The 17,872-nt window shown below is 41.1% G+C and overlaps 1 protein-coding gene across 1 annotated transcript; it reads right to left on the reverse strand.

The window, feature by feature from the left end:
* Positions 1 to 1,862: 1,862 nt before the first annotated feature.
* zgc:92275 (cholesterol 7-desaturase nvd) lies at positions 1,863 to 17,607 on the reverse strand. The gene is made up of 7 exons (XM_039780837.1): positions 17,051 to 17,607; positions 10,528 to 10,716; positions 9,323 to 9,501; positions 8,965 to 9,090; positions 8,540 to 8,659; positions 6,254 to 6,430; positions 1,863 to 2,318 (listed from the first exon to the last, which is right to left on the reverse strand). The coding sequence occupies exons 1-7, from the start codon at positions 17,445 to 17,447 to the stop codon at positions 2,157 to 2,159; spliced, it is 1,350 nt and encodes a 449-aa protein (XP_039636771.1). The 5' UTR covers positions 17,448 to 17,607; the 3' UTR covers positions 1,863 to 2,156.
* Positions 17,608 to 17,872: the final 265 nt, after the last annotated feature.

Below are 17,872 nucleotides of genomic sequence, written 5' to 3' on the forward strand. Positions count from 1 at the left end.
ATACTGTAATATTTCACCAGTAATAAGACCACAATAATATTATTAAAATAAAGAAATGCATACTATGATAATATCTACATATATGTTGCTAGATGTAGTATTATAGTTTAAAAAATATCAAAACAACAAAGCAATCCAGCTTCCCTGGCCGAAATAGACCGAAATAATAACATTAAAAGAAATACAATTAAACCATGATAAGATCTGGTGAATAAATGTTGATTAAAACAGCGGTTATTTGGCTAAAAATACAAAAAATAGCAAAGCTGTATACAGCTTCTCTGTACAGAAATAAACCTGCTGTGATCAGGGAATCTGTGCGTAGACCACGGATGATGCCTGGCATTTGTGTGTGGATCTGAAGGCATTTGTGTGCGGATCAGCAAGGTGGAAAATTTGTGCCAAAAGTCACGTGACAGTTTTTCGTACTTGTAGAATTTGTTTTGTACTTGAAGGATTTTTTTTTTTGTACTTGTAGAATTTTTTTTGTACTTGAAGGATTTTAGTTTGTACTTGCAGGATATTTTAAAAGTTTCTTTGTATGTGTAAAATATACTGTATTTGTTTGATAGGTAGGTTTCTTATTTGCAGAACAAAATGCATTAGTTTGTGAATGATGTTTCGTATTTGCAAACCACACTAAGTTTGTTTGTGAATCGTTGGGCGTGAGTAAAACACGTTTTGTGTGTGTGTGAGGTTTTGGCATGATTCTAACTCCATAATCATGTCTCTGTTAAAGCAGCTGTAATCAATAGTTGTTTTACAGTATAATGTCAATGGATGTCTCGTATGGGAAAGTGGTGATGCTACAGAGAATTTTCTGCAGTCTGTAGCAGGACACATCACCAATGTTTTTTCTTAACCCAAAGTCTAGCTTCATTTTTCCTTGTTACAAACTTGTACAGTTTTTTTTTTTTGAGGTATTGAGGAGATAACTTCACAAAAAAACTGGTGAAGTGGTACTTTCGGTTGTCATTGCACACTGCTGTGACTAGAAAGTCACTATCAGATATCAGTCGGAAAACACCCACCTGCCATTAAACCTGCGGCTGGGGCATTGGCCAGTGTGATTTAAACTTACAGATTGGAAGGCCAGATACGTGTTTTCTAATGCAGATAAAGCCAGAGTGGGAAAGAAACTGATATCAGATCATAGTGTTGTGAGACTTTTCACTGAACTCAAACTCGAGGCAGGTGGTTTAACCCATGCCACACATACAGACAGAAAACAAGATTAGCTTGCTGTTCTTAAGCAGAAGACTGTTACTGGTAATTATGTAGTATAATTAAGTATTTAAGTATATTAAGTAATTAAGTATTTGCATATTGCAGAGTAAAATGGCTTTGTGGTCCTCTTAGTATTGCTTGCTTTCTGTATTAGCACTGGTTCATCAAAATCTCACATTTATGGGCTGAATCCACTCAGTTACTTATACCGGTCCAACCAGGCGACATGACATCTGTAGGCACTTGTGTATGTAAAGCTGGAAAGTCATATTATCCCCTTCAATGAGACTTATTAAAGGAGGTTATACGGTTTACAAGCGGCCGAAATGAGTTTCCTCAGGAGGGTGGCTGGTGTCTCCCTTAGAGATAGGGTGAGAAGCTCAGTCATCCGTGAGGAACTGAGAGTAGAGCCGCTGCTCTTTTGCGTCGAAAGGAGCAAGTTGAGGTGGTTTGGGCATCTTGTAAGGATGCCCCCTGGAACACCTCGCTAGGGAACACCTCGCTAGGGAGGTGTTCCAGGCACGTCCAGCTGGGAGTAGGCCTCGGGGAAGAACCAGGACTAGGTGGAGGGATTATACCTCCAACCTGGCCTGGGAACGCCTCGGGATCCCCCAGTCAGAGCTGGTTAATGTGGCTCGGGAAAGGGAAGTTTGGGAGGTCCCCCGCTGGAGCTGCTGCCCAACGCAGCCCGACCCCGGATAAGCGGACGAAGAAGAAGAGACGGTTATACGGTTTAACATAAGTTTCAGGCTTTTAAAAGAGCCCCATCCCAACAAACAAATCAGGTCTCCTTTTCCTCCTTTAATTTATTACTGTATATGTGACAGAAGAAAATCAATTGTGGACTCCCCTCCTCTGACACTTCTGATTAATGTCAACCCTGACCTGACATCTTCTCTGCTGATCTCTCCACTTTTAGTTCAGGGAGGTCAGAAGTCCAAAGTGTCACGCTGGTATTGCAGCCGCGGGCTGTTCTCGCTGTAGAACTGACTGTACCAGCGCCTGTGCTTCTGGATGGCTGAGTCTTCCTTCACGAGGAGAGGCTTGGAGATGTACTTCTTATTGTTCCAGATCATCACATCGCGCTCAAACTATAAACACAGGAAGAAAACAGGAGACGGTCACTGGACAGAGTTTCACATTATGATAAAAAAAAAAACATGATTCATTATAGGTTTGTTTTACAACTTCAAGTCCATTAGAAACTAGGGCTGGGTATCGTTTTAAAAATATTCAATACCGGTACCGAGACCAATACCGTGACTTTGATACCGGTTTCTAACTGATCATTTTTTCGATACCAATTTTATAAAACAAAAATAAATGACAACATTAGACATTACGGCACAAATCTTTCCATTTATTGTTCAGCTCCTACTACGTGAGCCCCGTCTCTCTGAGTTTTTCCTGCGTGGTCTCTACGATGTGTAACGTCAGACAGCCAATCACCAGCATTATTAGATCTTGGTAGAAGCATGCTGCATGCTTATTGGCTCACCGACGCTGATGAGATTTACTCCTTAGGTATTGAAATTGGGTATTGAATGACGAGGCATTTTTCAATACTTTACTTTACTATAGAGGTAATTCGGTCGGTGCCTAAAAAGTATTGAATTCGGTACCCAGCCCAATTAGAAACATGTTTGTGTCTAATCCCAGTACAAAATCAGCAGGGATTTCTGTGTCGCTGATTAAATGTCACTCCACACTGCTGAGAGCTGGCATTTTGGTCCACACTCTAACTCTACCTCTGGAAATGCCCTCTATAATTGAGTTTCCTGAGGTGGCTCTTTGAGTTAATGCCACACGCAAAAACAAAATGACAAAATAATTGAATTCAATTATTTTAAACAATTAGGTATGTAACACTTCAAAACATTTCAGAAGGGTTGTAGAAAATGAAAGAGGCTGACCAAAACGTGTCTCAAAACTAGATATTAAATATTTTATTTTTGTACCAAAGGTTTGCATCAAAAACCTGGTCATTTTTTTCAGGTAGTTTCTTATTTAAAGGGGTAGTTTGGATCTTTTGAAGTGGGGTTGTATGAGGCACTTCTCCATAGTCAGTGTGTTAGCTACAGTAGATGGCGGTCGGCACACCCCCCAGTTTGGAGAAGCAGGCAGGAGTACCGACACGGAAGCTAAGCTATGTAGTGCTGTTGATTCAATTCTAAAACGTAAGTCTGCTTCTTCGTCACTTATTCTTTGAGGGGGAAACACAATCCTCATCTGCATCTGTCATGTTTCCTGTGTTTAATTAAACTGTTTATCTTGTTAATCTAACTGATAAACTTACTTTGGTAGAATTCTTTAGGCAGTTTTAGTGTGGACCCACCCATTACCATCCAGAAAAAGTACTTTAATCTTTGTCATTTGAGCCAACTTAATAGTTTTCTTTTCTTTTGTTAAATCAATGACTGTGTTTTTTAGGTTTATCACACAGCTAATTATCAAGTTTAATGAGGGCTATTTACACCTTTTCTGTGACTGTGTGGTGTTACTTCTTCTGTTAGCAATGATGATGTAGAATTAAACCAAAAGGCAGAGTGGGAGGCAAATGCACACAATGATCTCTTCACATCAGAGCAATCTTGAATCATAAACGTGTTACTAATAAATTAACAGTCATGTAACAGCAGCAGGAGCAGAGAGAGGGGGTGGCTTCTGGGGCTCCAGCCCCGAATCTTTTAAGGTTTTAAAAATACCTTCAACTTTGTGTCATTTCCCCTCAGTCTCTCTGACTGGACCGGAAAATCTACAGAGCAAAAGTTCCGTTACTGGGGAAATATCACCATTCATTCTGTGAACTCTACTAAGATTTTTTTCAAGAATAGCAATGCTGTTTACGCCAAATTCCTACTTTAAAAATAGAAACATCAGATCATTTTTGCAACTTTTTAGGTGGCAGGACTGAAAATGAGTCATCCTCAACATATGGTGTGTTCTGGTTTCAGAATAATGAAGACAGTTGGAGAACAATTAGATACAAAACAGGATGTAGGCTCCACAGGATGATTCTTTTCCTTGGCAACTATCGTGTTCTGCCCAAATGATTTACAGATTCAGGCATTCTATTATCTCAAATATCTTGAAAGATAGTGCATATACAGTGCCTTGCGAAAGTATTCGGCCCCCTTGAACGTTTCGACCTTTTGCCACATTTCAGGCCTCAAACATAAAGATATAAAACTGTAATTTTTTGTGAAGAATCAACAACAAGTGGGTCCCAATTATGAAGTGGAACGAAATTCATTGGCTATTTCAAACTTTTTTAACAAATAAAGAACTGAAAAAGGGCGGCGCAAAATTCAATTGCGCCCCTTTACTTTCAGTGCAGCAAACTCTCTCCACAAGTTCAGTGAGGATCTCTGAATGATCCAATGTTGACCTAAATGACTAATGATGATAAATAGAATCCAGCTGTGTGTAATCAAGTCTCCGTATAAATGCACCTGCTCTGTGATAGTCTCAGAGGTCCGTGTAAAGCGCAGAGAGCATCATGAAGAACAAGGAACACACCAGGCAGGTCCGAGATACTGTTGTGGAGAAGTTTAAAGCCGGATTTGGAAACAAAAAGATTTCCCAAGCTTTAAACATCCCAAGGAGCACTGTGCAAGCGATAATATTGAAATGGAAGGAGTATCAGACCACTACAAATCTACGAAGACCCGGCCGTCCCTCTAAACTTTCAGCTCATACAATGAGAAGACTGATCAGAGATGCAGCCAAGAGGCCCATGATCACTCTGGATGAACTGCAGAGATCTACAGCTGAGCTGGGAGACTCTGTCCATAGGACAACAATCAGTCGTTACACTGCACAAATCTGGCCTTTATGGAAGAGTGGCAAGAAGAAAGCCATTTCTTAAAGATATCCCAAAAAGTGTCGTTTAAAGTTTGCCAAAAGCCACCTGGGAGACACACCAAACATGGAAGAAGGTGCTGTGGTCAGATGAAATCAAAATCGAACTTTTTGGCAACAATGCAAAACGTTATGTTTGGCGTAAAAGCAACACAGCTCATCACCCTGAACACACCATCCCCACTGTCAAACATGGTGGTGGCAGCATCATGGTTTGGGCCTGCTTTTCTTCAGCAGGGACAGGGAAGATGGTTAAAATTGATGGGAAGATGGATGGAGCCAAATAAAGGACCATTCTGGAAGAAAACCTGATGGAGTCTGCAAAAGACCTGAGACTGGGACGGAGATTTGTCTTCCAACAAGACAATGATCCAAAACATAAAGCAAAATCTACAATGGAATGGTTCACAAATAAACATATCCAGGTGTTAGAATGGCCAAGTCAAAGTCCAGACCTGAATCCAATCGAGAATCTGTGGAAAGAACTGAAAACTGCTGTTCACAAACGCTCTCCATCCAACCTCACTGAGCTCGAGCTGTTTTGCAAGGAGGAATGGGCAAAAATGTCAGTCTCTCGATGTGCAAAACTGATAGAGACATACCCAAGCGACTTACAGCTGTAATCGCGAGCAAAGGTGGCGCTACAAAGTATTAACTTAAGGGGGCTGAATAATTTTGCACGCCCAATATTTCAGTTTTTTATTTGTTTAAAAGGTTTGAAATATCCAATAAATTTCGTTCCACTTCATGATTGTGTCCCACTTGTTGTTGATTCTTCACAAAAAAATACAGTTTTATATCTTTATGTTTGAGGCCTGAAATGTGGCAAAAGGTCGAAAAGTTCAAGGGGGCCGAATACTTTCGCAAGGCACTGTAGCTGCCATAAATGGAGCATGGTGCCAGATCCCACCTATAGTTTGGGCTGAGCCCTGAATGTTAACAACGTCTGGCTGCGCCCCTGGACAGTAGTACGTACGCTATTAATGCAGTTTAACTACTTTGTAAGTTTTGATGTATACCCCAAAATACCTTATTTTATAGCGCGTGCTGACAGTAGGTTGAGAGTCCATAGACTGAACCGTACAGTTAATGTGCTGCAAATCCAAACAATGTGACAATGAAGGACCATGTGACAGTGATAGTAGAAGGTAAGTGTGTACCACACCTGAATGCACTCTGCTTTGAGGATGAATTTGGGCACCAGAGGTGGGATGTTAGACTGATAGTAGATGGTGTGGGAGACACACTGCAACAGAGGCTCCACTGGAGTCACACAGTGCAAGATAACACCCCGGCCCAAGAAACTGTGTTCAAACTGCAGGAACACCACTCCTGGACCCACCTGAAACACACACATGTATGATCACTGCAACCTGTAGATTACATTTACATCAATTTAAGTTGGTAGTCAAATATATTTTGATTTATTTTACATCAAGCCCATCTTACAGAATCTGTAATGCTTCAAAAGCAACAGTATGTTGATCAGACCTGAACGCATAGCCAGACCTTCCTCCACAGCGCTGCGGAGGAGGGTCTGGTCCACACAGCATTCTGAGATGGGAGAAAAACGTGCTCTGGTTTATTGGCATTTCTTTAAACCAATCACAATCTTCATGGGCGGCCCTAAGCTCTGCATGGAGTCGCTGCAAAATAGCCTCGGGAAGGAACTTGTTTTGGAGGAACATGTACGTTCAAAAGTCGTGCAACAAAAAACTCAGATTGGACAGATAGTCTAGCTAGCTGTCTGGATTTACCCTGCAGAGATCTGAGGAGCAGTTAACCATAGTCCTCAGAAATCCACCAGAGTTTAAAATTCCAACACAAAGAAAGCGGAAGGTAACGGACATCGGTGAAAAGACATACATCTGGCGGAATCTCCTGCGGCACCGGAGCCATCCCGGAAGTGGAACGTCGCGGGTATAGACTAATTGAAAAACATTGCATTTACATACATGGTTAAGCCCAATAATGACCGCCTCTCTGTCATGTATTTAATTTCATTCCACAATAATGCTGCTAACCGCCCACATTAGACCAACCATATCTTTGCCTTAAACATTTGTGTCATGTCTCTGCAACTGGCACAGACTGCACAGGGTTTATTAACTTTCCAGACCAACACATTCTTACTTGGTCAGGACCCCTTGGAGTCACTTTTTAACTTGCTGGGTACAGTGATGCCACATAACGTGTAACGCGTTATGTACTCTAATCTGACCACATTTTTCAGTAACGAGTAATCTAACGCGTTACTATTTCCAAACCAGTAATGAGATTAAAGTTACTTATCCAAGTCACTGTGCGTTACTATTTTTGTCATTTTTCTTAGTAAAAATATATATTTTTGCTTTCTTCTTGCGTCTCGGGGAGTGAAGTCACGTATGCGACAAGTCACGTTTTCAGCATGAGGACAGGTCACGTGTACCACGCAGCGACACACACGTAAACAACAATGGAGGGAGGAGAGAGATGCGTGTTTTTTAGCTGGAAATACAGTCACTATTTTGAGTTTGTGTCAGCTAAGGATGGCAATATTAAGGTTGGTTGTACACTCTGTGCTGGTGGCGACAAAGTGCTATCTAGCTACAAAAACACTACGGCAAATTTGAAGAAACATTTGGAGTCGCAGCGCTGCAGTCAAACTTACAGAGCAAGTCCCAGCAGGTGGTGCGAAGCAGAGAGAAGGAGGCCCCCCACCAGACTTTTGGTTTCACACAGGACACAAACAGCGGTCTCCTGGGTGAAAGTCCTGTGTTTGACTTTACGTCACTCTTTATACTATGTGTCACTACCCGATTTGTTCAGGTCCTATCCCCCGACCAATTGGCTATCCTGACCCTAACTATTTGATTTCAATGCCTAACCTCAACCATCTACGCACATGTATAAAACAAACTGTGTTTCCAGTAAGAATCGGCCAGTGACAGACAGTCCTGCACTTGCAAAACCGACGCTAAAGAGGTACCCAGTGCATTAAAAAATGCCGCCATGGGGTCCTGACCAGGCGGCCATAACATGAGTTGTGGTGTTTTTTTGCATCAGACAAGCAGTTTTCTCAGCTGTATGAACACTGAGTTCTGTCCACCAATGTTCTACATTGAAGATTGTTGGAGGCTTTCAGTCCTGCTGGTTTTTGTAATAAACACTATTGCTATAACACACAGCTCATGTCCTTTGGGCTCTGTACGGTTTTCATGAACACAAATCCTTTGACACAGCCAGAAGCCATGTTAATGTTAACTTTTCATCTAATTTAACAGCTCTGTGCTCTTGAGTTGAGGTACACTAGATCTTTTTTTTTAATCTTAAAACATATCAATGTGGGTGAAATCCATTTTAATTTAATGGCACTATTGATTTGATTATTGTTGTGTGTCAATATAATTTACAAATCAGTCAACATGGAATTATGTACAAACTGCAATGCTACTTTGAACATGTACTGTACCTGTCTTGCCACGACACAAATGTCCAGCAGAGACCAGTGGCATCCAAACACAGTCAGCGCATGTTTCACCAACATCTGAGAACAATGTTTGTTGGGCTCTGGCTCTGGTTCCCATTGAACCTTGAATGAACACACATTTATGGATACACACACACACACACACACACACACACAAAGCACATACAGTGGCATTCAGACACAGAAGTACCTTCAATAATACTTCATCCTCCCAAAATAAATATATTCCATCTAAAATCTAAATACCAGTAAATAGCATAAAAAGGTTGGCATGGCTTAAAACAGTATGTTGAGTGTTTTCCACGCGTTTCAAGATTTAGAACTCATTTGGCATCCCTGAAACTTTGAGGATTGTAAAAGCACCATCACATGTTGTGTAGCATCTTTCAGCTTAGCAAGATTCTTACCTTCCAGTCATGCCGCACAAACTCCCAGGTTTTGCTGTAGGTGTAGCGCAGATCTACTCCACTTAAAATGCCCGGTGTGTGAAGGTGGGCGAGGTGGGCGATGTCTGCTGCATTTTCAGGGATCTCCTACAGGGAGCAGAGGTCACCATGAGCACTTGATACTGAATTTATCTACAACTGAAAGTAAACCGTTGGAGGAAGCCAATGGTCAGCCACTGTGAGGGGTGATGTTTCTTAATTCTAAACAACTGATCACTTATGAAAAAGTAGAGACACCTGATAAATTGGTTTTCAACTTCAAACAAACTAAAGCCTCTTCATGCTGCGTACATAAAAACACACACACATATGAACCTACCTCTATGTGAGCGTTGATAAAATGTTCCGTTCTGCCCCGATAGACCCACTCGCCCTTTGTAATTTCCTGCTGCTCTGGAACGCTCCACTGAGGATCTTCTTTATCACAGTGAAACCAAACCAGGATCTGCCTGTTGACCTCACAGCTGGGCCAGCAGCGCACCTTGGCGAACTCTGGCACTGAATGACAAATGGAACCCAAATCTGAATCATACAGTCTCTTTCGGCTTCACCACTTTTCACATAAGACCAATACACAATGCTGGTCTACTGACTTTTGGTAAGACCATTTCAGCTTGTTTAATATTTAAACACTATATTACCATAATTTAAAGTCAATGTATTAACTGAAGATATTCATGCTCCCCAGAGGATGAAACATTTCCATTAGTTGCACTCCATCAGCTTTCCTCTGGTGCCATCCTCTAACCAAATTGTACTCAAATTAATAGAGATTTGAACAAAATATGTCCAGATTTTCTGTAAATATGCATGTTCTTCAGGGTGTGAATCTTAATATTTTGTATTCTTAATATTGCTGACCCCTTAACCTTTCTGCAAGCACCACCGTTGGCCCATTTCCTTTTCAATTGCACACAAAACATATTTGCATCTCTTCGCCAACACAGGCTGAAATGTTAGGGTTAGGTGTAGACATTACATGTCTGCCACAAAGTGTCCTGTAGCACCACCCTCAGGACAAAATCTGCATTTTACTGCAGAGATTGTTAGTTCCATTAAAAAATGTCCACCAACTCTTTTCATCCACTTTTGCTTTATCACTAACTCCCCTGTCGTTTCAGATCATGCCACCTCATCAGGCCTTGCAAACAACTCATTCCCCTCACCTGGTTCCCCTGCTCCTCACCTGCAGCCCATTCCCTCACTAGTCTCTCAGCAGACACACCTGTCCACTCGCTCTCGTCCCCCCCCACCCCCTTCCCCAAATTGTCTTGTGTTCTACTGCCAAGTTCTCCAGCGTTACTTGTCTGTATTTGCATGATCTACCTGTTCTGACCCTGCTTGCCTGTTATTTGGACCTTGGATTCTGCCTGCCCATCTTTGGATTTGTTAGCCTGTGTGACTGGTCTCTTGCGCTGTGTTTCATCAGGGGTTGAATGCCCTCCTTCACTTCCCCTCGGAACTGCCCTCTGGGGAATGCTTTTTGTAGAATAAAAAACAGTGGACACAACCTTTAGTTCATACCTTTATCTGCATAAGGGATCCTCACACACTTGCCATCATTCCCCCGAAACTGCCATCCATGAAATGGGCACTCTATGCAGCTTCCCACCACCCGTCCTCCCACAGCCAGATTGGCACCCAGGTGAGGGCAGTAGGCATCTACCACGTAGGCTTTCCCATCCTGGTCCCGAAACACTGCCACCTGCTCACCTAGGGCCATTAATTACAATAGGGACAAACACATTAACATTTTCATGACTGAGCTGACACTTTGGAATACAATGGTCATGTAATAAAATGTAGGATGTGACATTATGTGCAAGATTTAACACTTTTTGTATGTGCAGCTGTAATGACTCAGTATAGTTGTGCCTCTCTACAGAGTATCTCCATTGACAAATCCACAGAAAAAAAACAGCAAACTGTTGTAAATGAGAGGATAAACATACAGCAACCATCCATGCAAATTATGTATAGATTCCTCAGAACAATGTTCCTCCAAATTCTTTTTATGGTGAAACCTGCACACAGAGCAATTATTCCTGAAGACACTGACATGATGGCTGTCACAAAGTGACATCCAAATTTGAATTAAATGTTGCTACAGATTAGAGTGTTAATGTGGTGTTTGCTTTTTGTGATGTGTTTAAAGACATCATTGTTTTATCAATGATTTAAACCACTATGAGCAAAATGTTTATGATTTAAGCATCATTAAAAACAATTGATGGCTAACATTTTTGATTGTAGAAAATGAGACAATTTAAGTGAAAGCTGGTGCAATCTGTGTATAGGGGGTTTGACGTGCATTTCTGTCTACCACAGTGTCTTTTTTTTTGTAGTACTAACACTGGGGGACACCAAAATCTGAAATTGTACGCATAGTGGCTTTAAACAGATGTCGGTCCCTTTTGAAAGACTTAATTTTGAATTTTTTCATATTTTCATATTCTGCATATATTTAAAAGTTAAAATTCACTGTTTAGATCAGAGATCTTCAACGGTCTGGGATACCTATAGGGGGTCCTCAGAGATACTGCAGGGGGGGGGGGGAAACCAATAACAATAGGCTTACTATCCCAGAAGTTAGTCACTAAGGTAGCCATCAGCAGATACAGTTAATCCTAAGGATAAACAGTGCCACATGTATATTTAACATTAAAACATGATTTATAAAATCATGCCAAAAAGTATTATTTTAATAACTTAGAATTCTATGGACTAAAAAGGTATGTATAAAGGCTTTAGGCCGCCCACACGGGTTTGTAGGCCTAGTTTTATATGCAACTTAATTTTATACAATATACGTAGTAGGGGGTCCCTGATCCATCTCTCTCAGTTAGGGGGTCCTTGGCTTAAAAAACGTTGAAGACCCCTGCTTTAGATGGTTACACTTGGCCTGGTCAGATTAGGTTCCAGGGATTCATTACAACTGCAGTTCAGTAGGTATTGGGACCCACTTTTGAATGGTGCATGTTAAGAATGAATCTGTGCTCAGTCAGACACCACATGTAGAGATCTCTACCTACTTTATTTGGCTTGACCTTTGGCTGACCCAGTGTTCAGATTGCTCCCAGATTAGCACAGGCTGGGACACTGGTTAGGAGTAACCGCTGAGCTAGCAGTGACTAGTCAGGCTATTCCCAAGTAAAATTCTAAGAAATCTAAATGACACAGCACAGATGTCTCCAGACTGCTGTGGGTCAGCAGAACTGAACCACAGTGCAATGTGTGACAGCAGCATAGGGGGAAAAGACACACTAGGCGTAATTGAATATATGATGTAAATCGATTACTGCAGAGGAAAGTTAGGGGCGAAACACTGCAGTCATTCACAGCAGGATGCAAATCCTGAAGGGGGCAAAGTTGTATTTTGGGACAAGAGGGTGAGTAAGAAGAACAGAGGTTATGTAAGAGAAATACAGTTCCGACTACTGTTTATTAAGCATCATGGACAGAAAGGCATTTACATTCTCTGGGGAAAAAACACAGTTTATGCTTCATTTATTGTTGTTCAACAGTAGAACTCATCCCTCATCCCCACTCTGGCAACCACTGATCTGCATCATCACATTTTAAGTGTGTAGGAGCTATAATAATCTGTTGTACTGGTGCTGGCTGTAAATCTGATATATAGAGCAGCCAATCAGTCAACATGTGGTCAAGAAGATTCCTAACATTTACTGCAATATTACGCATGACAGTTCATTCTTGACTGTGGAAATAGTAGATTGACAAAACAGGCTCAAGCTAACACTACTATTGATCTTACATCAGGAGATTAAACTTCATGACAACTGGGAAAACTCCATCTGCCATTAAAGACCATAGGACATTATTAAAACCTCTGGAAAAAGCTAATAAGGGGAGTAAGTTGGGATTGTTTTAGGAAATTACAAGGCGCTCTCACTCCTAACTCGTCAAATACTGACGCTTGGTCAGTGACCCTCAGCGTCAGATACCGACGCACAATGCACCCTTTGGCGCCTGTATGGGACGCACTGGGTGCCTAACGCACTGGGTGCCTAACCCTTAAACAACACACGACTTTCACCCAGGAGAACTGGGTTTGTGTCCCATTCTTGTCCCACGTGTCACTTAAACATACATGTTTTAACCCCACCCACCATATTTTTCTAACCCTAACTAATTGTCCTGCATGTTACATTACATTATTACATGTCATTTAGCTGACGCTTTTATCCAAAGCGACTTACAATCGCTATATGTGCAATATATGGCATATATTGCACACATAGCGTATAGTCGATTTAGAGGCGTGCGACCTGACATATAGCATATATTATATGCTATATGTCAGGTCGCACGCCTCTGGAGCAACTATGGGTTAAGTGTCAGGGACACATTGGTTGATGTATTGCAATGGGATTTGAAACCAGACCTCCCATACCAAAGGCATGTATCATATCCACTGCGCCATCACCACCCATCCGCATGTCACGTACTGTACATCTTTTAACACCACCCACGGTCTTTTTTTTTTTACCCTAAGTGGTTTTACGTTGAAAAACGACACCAGGGATGCCGACTTTGAGGGTAAAAAAGTGACCCAAGGTGTCCTGACCAAGTGCGTTAAAAAAACAATGACGCCAAACAGGTACCCAGAGCATTAAAAATGACGCCAAGGGGTCCTGGCGTCAGTATTTGACGAATTGGGAGTGAGAATGTGTTGAAAATGACCGCAGTAAGTTGAAAATCATCAGAAAAAGTAATTGACAACATTGAGTTGATATATTAATCTTATTAGTCATTTATCATTATTATTATTATTCTCTGGTTATAGATTGTCAAATGTGAGGATTCGTTGCTTTTCTGTTTTATATCTTCATTGAATTAAATTGAACATCTTTGTGTTTTGGATTTTTGCTCACATAGAACACCTCTGGGAACTTGCTGTGATGGATATTTTTCACAATTGTCAAAATATTGATTGGATTAAATGATTCATTTTATTGAAAGAGTAGTTGATAGATTAATAGGTGATAAAAAATTGTAGCTGCAGTGTATGCCGATTCACTCCGCAAGAGCAGGGTTTTTTTTTTTCAACTGATGGATATCTTTTCCAGGTAGAAGACCTTTCATATACTGTTTGTGTATTTATGGCAGGTGATTCGACTGAAATATGAAAGCACCACCTGCTCTTTGAAACCTTTTTGAACTCAAACTCAAAGAAACTCTCCGAAGAGATCAAACAGCCCACCACATATCGACACAACAACAACAAATCTGAAATGGGAAACGCGTATCTGTTTTAAATAAATCACATATTAGTGTGTGAAATAAATTTACGTTTTGTAACAGAGTTGCTATATCAAGCAGCGCGGAGACATAAAATGTGACATGTTAAAAGCTTTAAAATTGTGAATGATGAGTTGTCATGAGACCTGATGCTGATTGGCTGCCAGATCACATTAAACACAAAGTTAAAGAGGTCAGCTAGTTCTCTTCAAATCAAATCAAATCAAATTAAATCAAATCAAATCAAATCAATCAATCAATCAATCTTCTTAATAGAGACTTAATAATTTGCTGGGATTCATTTGACTTTTAAGAGATGATGTTAAAGATTGTGTTGTAAAGATTTTAGGACTGCATGAAATGTAGCCACTTAGTGTTTGAATGATGAGGATATCACCTACATACTGTATATTCATGATAAAATGAGTGAAGAATGTTAAACTTTATGTTTGCTGCACTTTAGGATTTATCTCTTTATCATTTTAAACAAGACCTTTGAAGACATCCCCTTAACTCAGGGAAGTTATAATTTCACTTTTTATGACATTGTATAGCCTCGCGAAAAACTATCAGTGAAAAAGATTAACCAGGAGTCAGCAGATTGATTGATAATCAAAAGAATCATCCGTTAGTTGCAGCTTTACTACAATTATGTAATAATTCAATAAATACTACTTCCATCTCCATGACGCCTTTAAATCAAACAAACTTGAATGAACTGAAACAATGAGGCTTTGTTCCAAAAGACGAGTGTTACTAAGCACCCTGAATGCTAAACTACTCTAACAAAGATAGTAGGCCATTGTTGTTTAAGGGTATGCTTTAAATACCAAAAAACTTTGTAACATGATCTTGTCTCTCCCATCCTGGCAACTAAGCCTTAATACACTGCCTACCTGAGAGAGGACAACAGGGACCAGGTGACATGACAAATGTCAGAGTGGTAGAGAGGCCAGCAGTGACAATTAAACCCTAAAGAACTGAACATGTGCTAGTTTTGCTTTCCGGAAAAGGCAAGTTAAGCCTTATGCTAACCTTAGCCGGGAGCTTTAGCTGCAGCCGCTAGCCTTTGGCTACAGCTAGCAGAAGGCTAAACAATAAGAAACATTATCGATCAATCTCTGAAACGCTTTGCTGATATTGACACGTGGTTTATTGCGTTTATTGTCAGACTGTCTTTTAAACTGTCTTTTGATACGTTTAGGTAGGGCTGGGCGATAGGGAGAAAATCAGATATCACGATATTCTTGACCAAATACCTCAATATCGATATTGCGGTGATATTCTAGGGTTGACAATTGGTGCTTTAACAAAATATCTTCACACTTAGATTTTAGATAAATAATCATTAGTAATGTGGGCATAATGTCTAAGTGGGGAAAAGGCAAATAATAGAACAGCTAGAACAGCCTGCTAAGTTCAGAAAAGTACATCACTTTACTGTAATGCAGCCTTTAAAACCAGGAAAAGACAACACTACATGCCATATTACGATATTACGATATCCAAAATCTAAGACGGTATCTAGTCTCATGTCACGATATCGATATAATATCGATATATTTCCCAGCCCTACGTGTAGGTCCGTCTTACTTTTTGGGGTTGCTTTGCAGTGTAGGCAATTGTTGCCAATGCTGGAATAGCAACTTTTTCGGCAGGATTACCACCACTGAATCAGGATTTCATCATCCAAAGTGACGTGCACGCGCATCTGCTTTTGTACAAAGTAGAGCCAAAGGATCACCCTCTCTCTGAAATGACCTGTGATTGATCTAAGTCTCCAATCACAGGATGGATTTTCTCAAGCCTGAAAACAGAGCCAAGAGGAGGTGCAGAAGACTAGTTATCTCTCAGACCACTTGAATTACAATATGCTGAAAGACTGTTATGGAATATTTGCCCAACGAGGCCAACTGCCTACCGAGGCTTTTATTAAAATATACCTTCAAAGAATAATCATAGGGGATCATCTGTATGACAATAGCCCCTCCTACTGTCCTGAATTGTAATGCATTCATTCTTAAAATCATCAGTTAGATGTCAATGGAATGATAATGGTTTTAATCAAGTAAAAACATTTGATCTTCTGTGCACCTGAGAATTACACTATTTTGCTTAGGATAAATGTTCTTGACCTTACTATGGCAGCTGATTTGATTGACATTACACATTTACATGAATATTTTTTGAAAGTTAAGCAGTACTCTTTATTATTATCCAGATCAGTTATACTGGACTCTGACTCTGAAGGGGTACCTTAATTATCTTGTTCGGGGACACTCACAGCTATTGACACTGCCTGCAATAAAAACCTGTGCATTAAATCTGGGTGCAATCATGAACTTACGAGTTCAATTTTAACACTTCAAATCAATAACAGTCACAAACATCTCCTAGCAGTTCACTAAACTCACCTGTCTGCATCTCACATCTAGCTGAGGGCTTATATGACATCACACTGCTACCAGGGGTGCAGTCAGTGTCAGCATCTTTACTAGCCTACCTGTCCCACTGCTGAGCCATTTGTCTGACATCACTTATCTCCCGAGGTTTTCTGAACTTACCTTCACACTTTAATTATGTTACAAAAATATGTCTATATTTCCCCCCAAATCAAAATACAATTTATTATTGATATATGAGTGGCTGTATTGACTGTTAAGTTACCCACTGGTCGTCATGTTTGTCCAGCATTCACTTAATGCGTCACAAGCTATGACGCCTGGTTACTTTAGTTATTGCAGGGCCTAGGAGGCTAACGCGACCGCGCCACTAATTACCATACCTAGAACAGATGCACTTTTGACCTCGGCCCTCTTCAGCATGTGTGAGTCCAGCACTCGGTACCAGCCGTTCGGATAGACCGGAGGCAGCTCTCCGGTTTTCCTCCTGCGGCGGACCTCGTTCGCCGCCTGGGCTCTGGAGCGACCGTCCTCGGCGATGTATCCCACATCGTCGGGCCCCCTAAGCAGCTCCAGGGGACTGAAGAGCAGCCCGTGCAGCCAGCCAATGGCGAGGAGGGAAAACACGGCGATGATGCAGACCACAGCCCGCGCGAGCAGCCCCGTTTCCCTCCATATAGGGTACCCGTTGCCTACCGAGTCCAGCAGGTCTCCGCTTTGCATGATAAGCATTGCACCTACTCCCAGCCCAATAATTACAGCCACCTTCCAAGTGGACATGCTTTGATATCCTGTGCCCGGTGCGGCTCTGTGGTGTCCCTGTCTCTCTCGGCTAGTTTACCATGAGCTTCCAGAGGATTTGACATGTGTCATCGATATGTAAGCGCTTTGGAGACGAGATCATCCCACTTTTGTTTAAGCCCCACCTAGGGTTAGCACTGAGCAGAACTTTTATTTGGGGCCCCCACTTTTCTCTCTGCCGCTATTAGCCTACCTGTATTTAGCCTTACCTAATTAGATTACATTAGATCAGAACAGCTCAGCTGCAAGTGTTTTCAAATTAAAAGCACAAAGATTAAAGACACAATTAAAGATTATTTGGTCATGTGGACTTATTTAAGGGTGATCCTCACTTGTTCCATAAAAACATAGATTCTTTCAGACTGCATAGAAGCCTACAACTAATTTAATAATATGAACACATT

This window comes from Perca fluviatilis, chromosome 17, assembly GCF_010015445.1.
Source record: "Perca fluviatilis chromosome 17, GENO_Pfluv_1.0, whole genome shotgun sequence".
Classification (NCBI taxonomy): Eukaryota; Metazoa; Chordata; class Actinopteri; order Perciformes; family Percidae; genus Perca; species Perca fluviatilis.